The 13,347-nt window shown below is 36.0% G+C and overlaps 2 protein-coding genes across 4 annotated transcripts in view; one reads left to right on the top strand and one right to left on the bottom strand.

The window, feature by feature from the left end:
- Positions 1-13,082, bottom strand: part of LOC148947897 (uncharacterized) — a 42,247-nt gene extending 29,165 nt beyond the window's left edge. The window contains exon 1 of one of the 3 annotated variants that reach the window (XM_089095534.1): positions 13,049-13,082. The gene's annotated coding sequence lies outside the window, so the exon portion shown is untranslated. Of the gene's footprint in view, positions 1-12,934; positions 12,959-13,042 lie in introns of those variants that run through there. The other 2 variants (XM_089095533.1, XM_089095535.1) reach the window with 2 other exon arrangements.
- On the top strand, positions 1,998-2,495 carry LOC148947898 (uncharacterized). The gene has a single exon (XM_089096039.1). The coding sequence runs from the start codon at positions 1,998-2,000 to the stop codon at positions 2,493-2,495; it is 498 nt and encodes a 165-aa protein (XP_088952165.1).
- Positions 13,083-13,347: the final 265 nt, after the last annotated feature.

Here is a 13,347-nt window from a genome sequence, read left to right as displayed (position 1 = left end):
AAATTAAATAAACCATCATAGGAAAAAACATTCAAGAAGTAATACTATAAATGAATAAATAGATCTCAAAGCTAGGAATGCTTAGATTGAATAGGAAAATCAAGCTTAAAACGAAAAAATAATATTTAGCTATTGAAGTATAAATAAAACTTAAAACTAATAGAAATTAAATAAAAAATCAGTGCAAACAAATATACAATAGATATTAATGTAAATGAATAAACAAATCTCAAAACGAGTGGAACTTAGAACTGGAAAAGAAAATATTTTTAATATAATTCGTTTCCTGCCTCTTCGGGCAGTATCCACTCTTGTGGTAGTGAACTCTTGTTAGTAGTGAAACTATTTTCGTCTTGAACAACTTTAGAAAGAACTAATAAATTAAACTGAATATTTGCTGTATAATGATATTAATTGCTGAAAGCTCATCAGTTCAAAATGTTGCTATAATTTTAATGTTTATTTTCAATATTAAGTACAAAAGAAGATATTTTTATTAAAATTGGTTTTCAGTAAAGTGCCAATGACACAGTAGGTTTTAGACTTTTACAGTGAGAGAAGGAGGCGATACCCAAAATCTTGTTTGTAACAATTTTTGTTCGTTTCAAGCTTGATTTGCATATTCAATTTAAGTTTCACTGTTTTTAGATTAATTTATTCATTTACATTAATATCTATTGCAAGTTAGTTTGTATTGATTGTTTATTTAATTTCTGTTTGTTTTAAGTTTCATTTATATCATAGTTCAATAGCAAGATTTTTTTTTTCATTTTTAGCTTGATTTTCATATTCGATCTAAGCATTACTCACTTTAAGATCTATTTATTCATTTATATTATTACTTTTTGTATGTTTTTTCCTATGATTGTCTATTTAATTTCTGTTGGTTTTGTGCTTGAATTTTAACAGGTGTTTGTATCTGCTGATCTTAAGTTTAAAATGGCCTTCACATTTTTCTTTAAACTAATTTTTTGGAAAGTTTTTTTTAATTAATTAAAAAAAAAGTCTGAACTACAAAACATATAGCAAATGATAGCAAAGGTCTGTAATATTCTTACCTTTCTGTTCTAGGTGACCTGGGTTTCTATGTCTAAAGAATAAACTTTGAGACTTTCTACATGATGTCAGAAATCCTCTAAAACAACATGGAAGCCAATGTCCCACACCCTGCAATGGATTGGACAAGTGATAACCTCAAAGAGGCATGGACAAGATTTAGGAATCATGCAAAGCTGATGTTCCAAGGACCCCTTAGCGGAAAGACAGAAAAAGTGCAATGCGCCTCCCTGCTAAATATGGCTTGGAGATAAAGGGCGAGACATTTTTAGTACCTTTACAATTACAGCTGAAGAACAGGACAAATTCAACCGTACATGGACAAGTTCAGTGAATATTTCCTCCCTCAGTGAAATACAGTGTTTCAAAGATATCTCTTTCATAAACGTGATCAACGAGATGGTGAACCAGTGGATCAATACATAACTGATCTGAATCTTTTGGCTCGTGAATGTGCATATTCCACAACAGCCATGAGAGATGAAATGATAAGAGACCGACTTGTATGTGGCATCTCTCCAGCAAAAGTCGGAGAGAAACTCCTCCAAGCAGGTTCCAATCTAACTCTGTCACAAGCAATTACTATAGTGCAAACACATATAGAAACCCAGGTGCAGCTCAGGACAATGTCACAGCCTGATACATGTGGCAGCCAAGCTTATCAAGAAACATAGATAAAGCATGAAGTGGATTTTGTCAGGAGGGCAAAGAAATCAAACCATGCCCCATCTGTACGACAATGCTACTTCTGTGGAGGGGATTATTCACCTTCCCACAAAGGCCCTGCAAAAGGAAAAATATGCAGTAATTGTGACAAACCAAACCATTTTGCAAAGGGTTGCAAAAGCAGAAAAAAGGCGGTGAACGTAATAAATCAACGAGATCAAACAAACGAGCATCAACCAGACAGCACTGATGAGCTCTTCATTGACACAATAAACATGGACAAAGATGATGATCAACCATATGTAAAGCTCACAATCAATGAACACATCAGTATCACTTTCAAAATTGACACGGGTGCACAGGTCAACATCATACCTGAAACATTTTTTATTACCCGCAAACCAAGGCCCAAAGTCAATAAGACGCTACAAATCCTTACTAATTTTGGAGGACATAAGATCCCAACGCTTGGCGTTAGTAGCCTTAACTGTGCAAACACCAACGGATGCACTGAGACACAGCCCTTTTTCATAGTGAAAGGCGCCCCTGTCCCAATCCTAGGCTTCGAAACCAGCAAAAAACTAAAATTAATTAAGCTGATACTTACTGTGACAAAACGAACCCCATTCAAAGAGGAATTCAAAGACATATTCCAAGGTATAGGACAGCTCGAAGATGAGTGTCACATAACACTCAAAGAAGGAACCGAACCTAAGGCTGTATCAGCCAGACGCACCCCAATATCTCTCCAAAATAGGTCAAGAAGGAACTAGACAGGATGGAAGCACTTGGGGTCATCAAAAAGGTTACTTAGCCCACAGATTGGGTAAATGCTGCAGTTGTGGTCGAAAAGCCTGACAAAAGCCTCCGGGTCTGCATTGACCCAAAGGATCTGAACAAGGCCATCAAAAGACCCCACCACTCAATGCCCACATTTGACAAAGCAATACTAAAACACTCCAGTGCTAAGTTTTTCACCAAGCTGGACGCCCGTCATGGATATTGATCTCTCGTCCTTGACAACGAATCATCTCAACTAACAACATTTAACACTCCATACGGCCGATTAATGTTCAAACCCATGCCGTTTGGGTTGATTTCAGCGCAGGATGATTTTCAACGCCACATGGAAAAGGCATTTGAAGACATCAAAGGTTTTTCTGTCATAGTCGATGACATCATTATATCTGGGGAAACCATAGAGGAGCACGACTCAAATGTTCGCGGTGCACTAATCAGAGCACGCAAAAGAACTGTGAAATTCAACCTAAAAAAATGTGTGTTCGGGTGCAAAAGCATACCATACTTTGGACACATAATATCAAAAGGTGGTATCCACCCAGACCCACGAAAGGTCCGTGCACTGAAAGAAATGAGAGGCCCATCTACCAAGGATGAACTACAGACCATACTGGGAATGATGACCTACCTAGCAAGGTATATCCCCAATCTAGCATCACCAAATCAGCCCCTACGTAACCTGGCAAAACAGCGACAGCTCAAGTGGGAGCCACAACACGATATATCATTAAACAACATCAAAGAATCCATTTGCAGCTCACAGGCATTTTTTGATTCAAAAGCAGGGAACATCGAGCTACAAGTTGACGCTTCGAAGTTTGGCCTAGGAGCCACCCTTATTCAAAATGAGAAGTCAATCTCCTTTGCATCACGCTCGTCGAACACCACCGAGCAGACTACTCGCAGATAGAAAAGGAAATATACGATATTCTCTTCAGCTGCATACACTACCACCAGTACCTCTATGGCCGGAAGTTCATAATTGTATTGGATCACAAGCCTCTCCAAGTGATCCTGAATCGCCCAATATCAAAGTCGTCACCAAGACTCCAGCGGATGCTCTGAGAATCCAACCATACGACTTCACCATAACATTCCACCCAGGAAAAGAGATTCCAGTTGCCAATGCCCTGTCACGCATGTATTTCCCTGAAGAGGATGGAGAGATGCAAAAAGAGATAGAATCATATGTGCATTATGTTATGTCAATCCAACCAATCAGCAATGACAGACTTAAAAAGCTCAAACAAGAGAAAGCAGCTGACACTCAATTGGTTGAGCTGGCTAAGACAATCAAAAGTGGTTGGCCAGCATCCAGAAAAAATCTCCCAGCAACTTTCACCCCATTCTGGAATGTCCGGCATAACCTAATGGTCATAGACCAAATCATACTAAAAGGAGATCGCCTGGTCATACCCAAAACCTCCCGCAAAGACATCCTCAACTGCATAAACGCATCACATCTGGGTATCTAAAAAATAAACAGCGTGCTCGCTCAGTCATCTTTTGGCCAAGGATGATAAAAGATATTGAAGAACATATCAAACACTGCTATGCATGCACCAGACTCCAGAACTCTAACCAGAAAGGGCCCTTGTTGCCACATGACATCCCTGACTTACCATGCGAGAAAATCGATTGCGACCTCTTCTACCAAAATTTGCAATACTTCCTCATTACTGTCAACTATTACAGTCAATTTTTCGAAGTGGATAGAATGGGAAGCAATGCATATGCTCACCAAATAATACTGTATCTGAAAAAGCACTTTGCACGTTATGGAATTCCTCGTATGCTCATTACCGACAACGGCCACCAATTCACATCATCCGTCTTCCAAAAATTCATATTGGATTGGGAAATATCTCAGACCACATCCTCATCACATTTCTCCCAATCAAACGGATTGGCAGAAAGGTCCGTACAGACGGCCAAAGATATCCTGAGGAAAACCGATATTGCTGGAAACGATTTAGAGCTGGCGTTGCTAGAGTACAGGAACACCCCAGTTGATGGTCTGGCCTCCCCATCCCAATTGCTGAAGAGCAAAAACCTCAGATCAATTGTCCCATGCACCAAAGAATTGCTTGCACCAAAGACCATTCACCACAATCAGTTTCGACAGAATCGAATGAAGCAACAGTCACGGCAGAGCAAGTACTAAGATCGACAGTCAAAGCAACTGAAACCCCTACAAATTGGACAACCAGTACAAGCCCAAATACACAGCAAACTCTGGCAGGCGGGCAGTGTCAAAAGAGCAGATGTGAATCCCAGATCCTACATAGACAAGACAAACGACGGAGCAACCTACAGAAGGAACAGGCGCCACATAAAGATATTCTGTCAGCAACCTCAGTCGCCAGACGCCACCATAACTGAAGAGATCACCCATACAGATACTCCAACCACACCACTGAGCCTTTCAGAAACAATGCCTACCCCGTCCCTATAACACCAGATGAAAACCGTCTGAAACCCCTCACTCGCATTCATAGCCCAACACTTAACAGGCCCATACCAGTACCAAGCACCCGTCAAGTGACCCATACAGAACTCCATGATACCCCCTACATAACCCGTACTGGTCGCGCTGTGAATCCAGTCCAGAGGCTTAACCTGTGAAATGGTAATCGGTGAATTAAAGGAATACCACCCCCCTTTTTTTCTAAAGTTGTGAACATTGTAAAAAAAATGAGCGAGCCTAGCGCCTCCTTATAAAGAAATATAGTAATGTATTATGGCAGTGTGTTCAGTATTTAAAAGTGGAATTTGTTTTTATTATATTTTTGTACCAGCTCGCTAGTTTGGAAAGGAGGAAGGATGTAATATTCTTACCTTTCTGTTCTAGGTGACCTGGGTTTCTATGTCTACAGAATAAACGTTGAGACTTTCTACCGGTCTATTAATGTTGTCCTTTTTAGTAAATTTGCCTTATATTTCCTTGGTTTTCAGACTAAAAATGCACACCTTACTTTGCCCAAGAGAGTTGGACCACCAAACAGCCCAAAGACACAAGTAGGAAATTAACAATAATTTGATAGGAAATGTGGTTGAGATGTCGACAAACAAATGAAATAAATCCAAAAACCTAAGTTTCCTATATCCCACTCTAAGAGTCACATCGGGGCCAAGATTGTTTCAGTCAGCTTATGGGCCACAATAATTTTATGTATAGGCATACAGGCCTTCAGAAAATGTTTTGAGGGTAGTTGAGTTATGCAAATGAAATTTTTAAACTATATTCCAACCCAAACTATCACTTCTCAGGTATTTTAGAGTATCTACCTCCATATTTTCTCTCTCCAAAGGGCATTTCCCTATGATAATTTGGACAAATATTATGTTAATAGTAAAACTTTTAAAATTATATCTATATATTTTTAATATTTTCTACATATTAATAGTTTTGGCAACACAGAAATCAGATGACAAAAAAAAGATGAAATATACCTATGAGTGCTCTTTCCAAATATAATAAAAATGCTCCATCACAATTGCATAGCACCCATCAACTAACAAAATCAGCATAGTTTTATATATATATATATATATATATATATATATATATATATATATATATATATATATATATATATATATATATATATATATATATATATATATATATATATGCATATACATATATATAGCCTGCACAGGAAGGAGGGGGGGGGGGATTGCAACAGTGCCAACTATAGTTTTCAGAATTACAATTAAATGGGGATATAAATGCATTTTTTTGCTATTTGATTTTTATGTTACAATTGATTTTTTTTTTTTTTACTCTGCTCAATTCCTAAGAGGACACAAATCAATTCGGTAACAGGGCTATAAGGGGTTCTTAAGCCTTACTATCCACTTGAAGCAGTCAATAGGGAAAGTAGTTCTTACTGACGATGAGCTTAAGTACAATTCAAATGCCAATTATGATGCTCCTTGAGGCAATCAAATATTAGGAACCATTTAGAGTCACAATCCAAAAGTCATCACCACTCTCTGCAACTTTGTGATCAAACTTAAATTATAGATAGAGATGTGCTTGGAAATACTGGTTTATGAAAAAGATAGGGTTACTCTTGACAGCAGCCAAGAGTTAACCAGCTAAAATGACTGAGGGCCTTAAATCCCTCCCATATAGTGCTGTAACCACTTAAAACTACCAAACCTTTCCCATAGACAAAACATGGGAATATCAACACTACTTATAAGATCATTTCTAGGTAAATAATTCCCACTCTTCTCTCATAACCAGCCACAGAATTTGCCATGGCAACTCTAAAAAAAGTAATAAAGACATTTTGCCAATCCAACATTGATGTGACTTTTTCCTCAGTACACACATCAAGCTCTTGAACTCCTCTAAAAGAGAAACAGTATTGGCATCTAGTGCAGACACCTTCAAGGCCAAAGTTGACATAGTGAAGTAGCACTAAGTGGATGTATGAGTGGAAGGTCCATGAATCATCAGCCAAAAAATATTAACTCACAGCTGTGGAGACTACATGGAACAAATCATTTGATTGCTCCAACTTGCCACTTCTAGGGTAGGCCTAAATATTGTCAAATATACTTTTACAGAATATGTAAAGGATTTCTTAATTTTGAAAAAAAAGATATACTACTGTGTCTTAAAATTACACCCAAATCCTTGAATTGTGTTTTCAAATCCTAGAGTAAATGAAAAAGAGATTCCAACCAAGATTTATTAAAAATATTTTCTTTTTTTTGTAAAAGTTAAGAAAGGTAAAATACTTGTCTTTTTTGTACTTTTATGAGGCTAAGAATTATGGATGAAGTAGAAACAGAAACTTTAAAGTCTCAGCCCTGGGGATAATTGAGGTTATAGATTCACTTCTGAAAACTTTGATAGGCTATGCAAAACTTTATTAAATTCCAAGGACCCATTTTCATAAGGACAAGGGCTGGACAATAGGTTTCCATCCTCTTCAGCCTATATTTTCACGTCAGACTTGTTCAAAAGTTTGCTGTTGCTTTTGTCTATCTCTTAATGAGTTGGATGAAGTGCTCTTATTCAAATCTGCTCTAAACCACCATAAACCTTAAGTTGTACACAAGCTTGCATACAACTCATAAAACTTTAAATAACATCCAAAGCATTTTCAATATATTTGAGATTTAAAAATGGTACCTATTCCTTCATTAGACAGGCTATTTTATAAAATATTTGGGGGTTTGACTTGGATTAAAAGACTTGCTCATCCTTTTGTTTTGGCTTGTACATGTTTGCTATCTTGCAAAGCATGGTATGTAAGTTAGGTAAATAAAACTGTCGGAAATAAGTGCAGGCCAAAACTATGCCCAAGGTTGCTGATTATAGGCTACTATCCCTACATTTTCTTTATTTCTAGGGCTTAGGAAATAGCAGAGAAGATCAGTCTATACATATCTAAATGTTACCCATACACTTTTTACACTGTTTTTAGTTCTTCTTACAACTTGTAGGTTGTAAAAACTAAATTCTTGTGATCTCATTGGAGTTTCAAGTCATACAAGTTTTTTTTTTTCTTAAGCTAAAGCAATATACCCACTAGTAAATCTTTAAAATCTTACAAATCAGGATTTAGCAATGGATTTGGGTTCAAGTTCCATTCCTCATGATTAATGTAATTTCTAGATCTATGTCTGAAGGTTTCATGTCTATAACATGAAGTTTGTCCGAGGTTATTAAAGGTTAGTGCCCTTTAAAGGAGGAAGTCGTAGAGCTATTTACTTTAAAAGGCCTTCCTAAGGTCCAATTTAGATTCTGGAAGTATCATTTGACTCAACCACTTTCAAAGATAGAAAAATACATCTCATTCGTTGCCATTTGATAAGGATGTGAAATTAGATTCTATAGACCAGGCCAGTAGTGCTGGTTTCTATTTCATGGCCCTTTGGCATGGAAGTGCAAATAGGCATAATCATTTTTGGAGCCAAAGCTTTTTGTTTAGCCAATGGTTGTTTTAATGAAGACAGGAGTTCCTTTGCTGTCCATTTTAAAATCAGCCCCAGGAGATCAAACAATCTGTTAACCCTTTCATGCCTGATTTATGAAACGAAGTTACTAAAATATATATAATAGTTAAACACATTTATATGATTCAAATAAGATAAATGCATGAAAAAAAAAATCACTTAGGAATGAAATAGAACAGTGGTGCCATGCAAAACCATCTGGCAGTAATACTCAAGTCTTTGCAATACCACAATATGAAGAATTGTTTTTTAAGAAAAAAGAATACTTCTGTTTTCTACTTCATACATTTACCATGTTGTATGTGTTGATACACTATTGGCATTGAGTTTTCTTTACTTGTCAGGTAGTTTAGTGGCTCCAGTCATCAGATCTAACCCAAACAGCAGGTTTAAAGTCTTTATTCAATATTCAAAGGGTGGTTAAACTGTTTTTTTTTTTTTTTGGTTTTTTTTTTTGGGATAAACCTGCCATATTTTATAGTTTGAGTGCCAATGACCTGTCCACAAGACAAATTGAAATTGAACTGGAGCAAACTGAGCACCTATAGTATCCTGGCCTGCTTGCACAACTGGTATAGTGAGCTAATAACTATGTGATTAGCTGGAGTATTTTCAGCATAAACAACTTTAACAATTTCAAATGCACTAATAATAAAAAGTAGAGCTTAATCATGGACACATACTTTAAGCTTGAGCCAAAACGTAGAAAATGCTCTCCATCTTTGACATGGGATCTAAAAGTTAGACCAACATATCTAAATCACACTAAGACAGTGTAGAAAAGCAAAATAAGTGCATTTGGAAGTAACCATGGGTGATTTGCTTGATTTTTCATGAAACTATGTTCAGTAACACATAACTGCACATCAGTTATTATGAAAAAGATGTAGTACCAAAGACAGCCTGCTTTCCATTTAGCCCAAGACAGTTGGCCAAAAAGGACCATCTATGGCAATCTGTCAACCTGCATCTGCAGAACCTGCCCTAGCCATCTCAAAATTTCTCTCATTATAGTCCTAGAATGCTGGATTAAACCATGCTTTTTGTACAGCCTACTGTTTGAGATACAGTCAGTCAGTCAGGTATCCAGAACAATCCCTAGGCAATTTCTCTGGAAAACATCTAGCAAATCTTCCTCTGCTTTTTGGAGTGCTTTAGAACCATATTTGACCACTGTCATCACTGTAGCTTCCATAATTCTAATCTTGGTGTGCAGTCTTATCTTCCTATTCTTCCAAACTTTTTTTAATGTTAAAAAGCACCCTGAGCCTTGGCTATTCCACTTTTAACATATTCACTCCTCCCACAGTCTTTACTAATAATACTACTAAGGTAAGTGAAGCTGTCTACCTGATACAATCTTTTCATTACCGAACATTACCTTTTCATCTTCACTTATTCCTAGCCTTAGTGACTTAGTCTAAATCCATCAAAAAGATCAATATAAAGGGGGATAGAACACAACCCTGCTTAGCTCTTGATTTAATATGAAACCAGCTGCTAACCTCATTTCCTTCCTTAAGGTAAGTAGTAGCTAGTAGGCACTTTTTATGTAGGGAAGGGGGATGTTACCAGATGCCTCAAAGAGTGCATTTTAACATCCAAATATCCTAAGACTCATTTAGTCTTCAGATAAATATAGAATGAGTTTTGATGAAAGGGGGAGGGGGTGGCAGAAATTGACATATAATCTCTTTTGAAAACTATTTTTAAACATTCTACAATAAGCAATTATATCATTCCATAAGGTGTACTAAAGGTGTAACTGTTCTGAAACGAATCATGACCTTGTGAACAAAGGTCAGAATAGGTTAAATGCTAGGAAAAGTAAACAAACTGCAGCTAGACTTGCAGCCAAAAGAATCTGTTCAATTTATAATTCATAAATGGGTTGACAAACTTGTGAGGTTTAATTAGGGGTTATCCACTTATGCATTGTGAGGAGAGGAGTGTATCATTATAGACATTCAATTTTGTTTATACGCCAGTGCATGGAAGTGTTATTTATTTAATACCTATTTATTTAATTATATTTCTTTCTTTCTTTTTTCTCTTTGTGTGCTTAGTATGTTGTTTTTTTTATGTAATTTAAGAATTTTTTTTCCATTGAGAAATGTTCCCTGATGTGGGGTTGAAATATTTGGAGTGTGTTTGTTTTATTAAGTGTTTATATTGTTGTAATTTTTCACTGCTTTATCAAAATTAAAACCTGGTTTTTCTTGCTTAATTTTTTGTAAATGGAAAAGCAGTGTGGTCTAAGAAATTATTTAAGAAAAGTATAATAGTAGTTAAATGAATAAAAAGGCTTTTCATGTCCAGTAACAGGATTTTAGGTAACAATTTCAGTCTTTGCCTGGAATTCTGGTCTTTGGTATTAATTTTCTTCCTTCTTGAGCAGTTGACAGCCTTTGAAAAACATAATGTATTATCTCAGGGTGCCTGATGTGTTGTTTTGGTGTAAAGCTTATCATTATTGACCACCAATTTCTGGTGATTTTTTGGTGAAAATCTGGTGATTTTCATGGTGAAGAACTGGTGATTTTTATTTGGTTATGGTGGCAACCCTGTATATTAGCCCATTAGGGAGAATGATGGGTGGGTGGTAGCTTACTAGAGTTAAGTGAAGTAGCCTACTTTTAGGAATGACATGAGCATGGTATTTTAGGAATGTTTAAAGTTGTTTTCAGAATTTTATAGTGTTTTGTTTTGAGTAGGCTTTACTGTAGACTAATTGGCTTACTTTAATCATAGCTAAAAGTGCTTCAATTTGCCTTACCTAAACCCCTTCTCAACCCCCCCCTATTGTGTGGGTGAGGGGGATATAAATTAGGCCATATGTTTCTTATATATTTTTCCATTTCTTGATTGGGTTAATTTCAAGATGGCATTATAATTTAGCTAGGATGAAAGTGAAAACATCATTTGATGCCTATGCTCTTTCATAATACAAATAATTGCTTCTGTTGCAAATTGCATCTTGAGCCCTTAAAGGGGCCCAAAAGGTATTTCATTTTTGTAACCACGCAAAGAAGTTATTTACCTAACCTACAAAATACTTGATTTTCAATTCAAACCTTTTCAGTTTTTTTTTCAACTGCTGTCAACAAAAATAGCACCAAATTTTGCAATTCAAAACTTTGCTGTGGACAATTCTGGGTATATTCTAATTCAGGGTATATATTTGCACATTAGAGGGGTGGATAAAGTTCATACTAAATTTACAGTGGGTCATATAAGTTAGCTCGGATGAAAGTGAAAACATCAGTTGATGCTTTTTTTATGCTCTTTCATAATTCATATAAAAAACCTTTGGGGCCCCTATAAGAGCTCAAGATACAATTTGCAACAGAAGCAATTATTGTATTACAAAAAAGCATAAAAAAGGCATCAAATGATGTTTTCACTTTCATCCTAGCTAAATTAGTTCCACCTAGAAATGTAGGTAAATTTTTACCAAATCATATTATTGATTTACAAATAAAGTGAATATATCACTTGATGCTTTTTTTATGCTCTTTCCAAATATAATAGTCATTTTGTCAGAAATGAATTTAACCCCCACCCCTATATACCAATTCAGGGTATATATTTGCACATTAGGGGGGTGGGGTAAAGTTTAAACTTACCATTCCATTTACATCAGATATAAAGTTTGCCCCCCCCTAATGTGCAAATACATACCCTGAATTGGTATATATAGGGGTGGGGGTGAAATTCATTTCCAACAAAATGATTAGGCCTATTATATTTGGAAAGAGCATAAAAAAGGCATCAAGTGGTAAATTCACTTTATTCATAAGTCAATAATATGATTTGGTAAAAAATTTACTGAAATCTGCCCTTGATAGCATCAAAAATGGTCAATATCTACCAAATCATATTATTGAGTTAGGACTAGCCTAAAGTGAATACACCATTTGATGCCTTTTTTAATGCTGATTATGAATATAATAATTATTTCTATCGGAATTGAGTTTCATCCCCCCCCCCCCTATAAATACCAATTCAGGGTTAGGTATATAGCCTGGATAGGGGGGGGGGGGCGGAAATTCATTTCCACTAGAAAAGATTATTATGTTCGTAATCAGCATAAAAAAAGGGCATCGAATGATGTATTCACTTTATTCTTAACTCAATAATATGATTTGGTATATATTGACCTCAAAAATTACTTCTTTGCTGTTAAATCTATTTGAAAAAAAAAGATTAACTTGTGCCAAAATGCATGAAACATAGGCTATAGGCCTATAGTTTGAGCTAGGCTATTTGCACATTAGGAGTGTAGTAGCCAACAGTGATTCACTTCTAGGAAAGTTAGCAGTATTTAAAACAATTATTTTCAGTAGGCCTTGCAAGTTTCCTTTAGGCCTAGATGTGGTCAAACACCAAATTTGGGAACTAGACTATCAATCTTAGCTATTAGCCTAGATACCAAGATAAGTTTCATTTTTTCCTGTTTCTATAATTTAAATGGAAGCTTGGACGTCAAACTGAGAAACAGGTTCTATTCCATAACTCCATGATGAATCAAGTAACCAACATTTACAGAAATTCATCGGCTAATTTGAGGATTTTGAATTAGGTGATTTTAATTTTTCTTCAGAGCCATCTATTTTTGGCACTGACTCCAAAGACAGATAGCTGAAGGTACGTTTTCATTTCGGGTATTAAAAACAAAGCGGGAGGAAAGTCAACGAACATAATAGCCTAAATTATTTTTATTGCATTTAAATTGGTTAACTTTCGTTTCATTTTGTCCTTAAAATGCCAAATTTAAATGGTATTACAAATAAATAACTTGACATAGACATTTTTCATTTCTAAATTGAAAAATTCTAGCCTCCC

Source organism: Artemia sp. Qi Xiang Cuo, chromosome 10 (genome assembly GCF_049724085.1).
Source record: "Artemia sp. Qi Xiang Cuo chromosome 10, ASM4972408v1, whole genome shotgun sequence".
Classification (NCBI taxonomy): Eukaryota; Metazoa; Arthropoda; class Branchiopoda; order Anostraca; family Artemiidae; genus Artemia; species Artemia sp. Qi Xiang Cuo.
This window is presented reverse-complemented; position numbering and strand designations above follow the sequence as displayed.

What these genes read in the sequence shown, in the direction of transcription:
- LOC148947898 (XM_089096039.1), top strand. Translation starts at nt 1,998, where the DNA reads ATGGACAAAGATGATGATCAACCATATGTAAAGCTCACAATCAATGAA.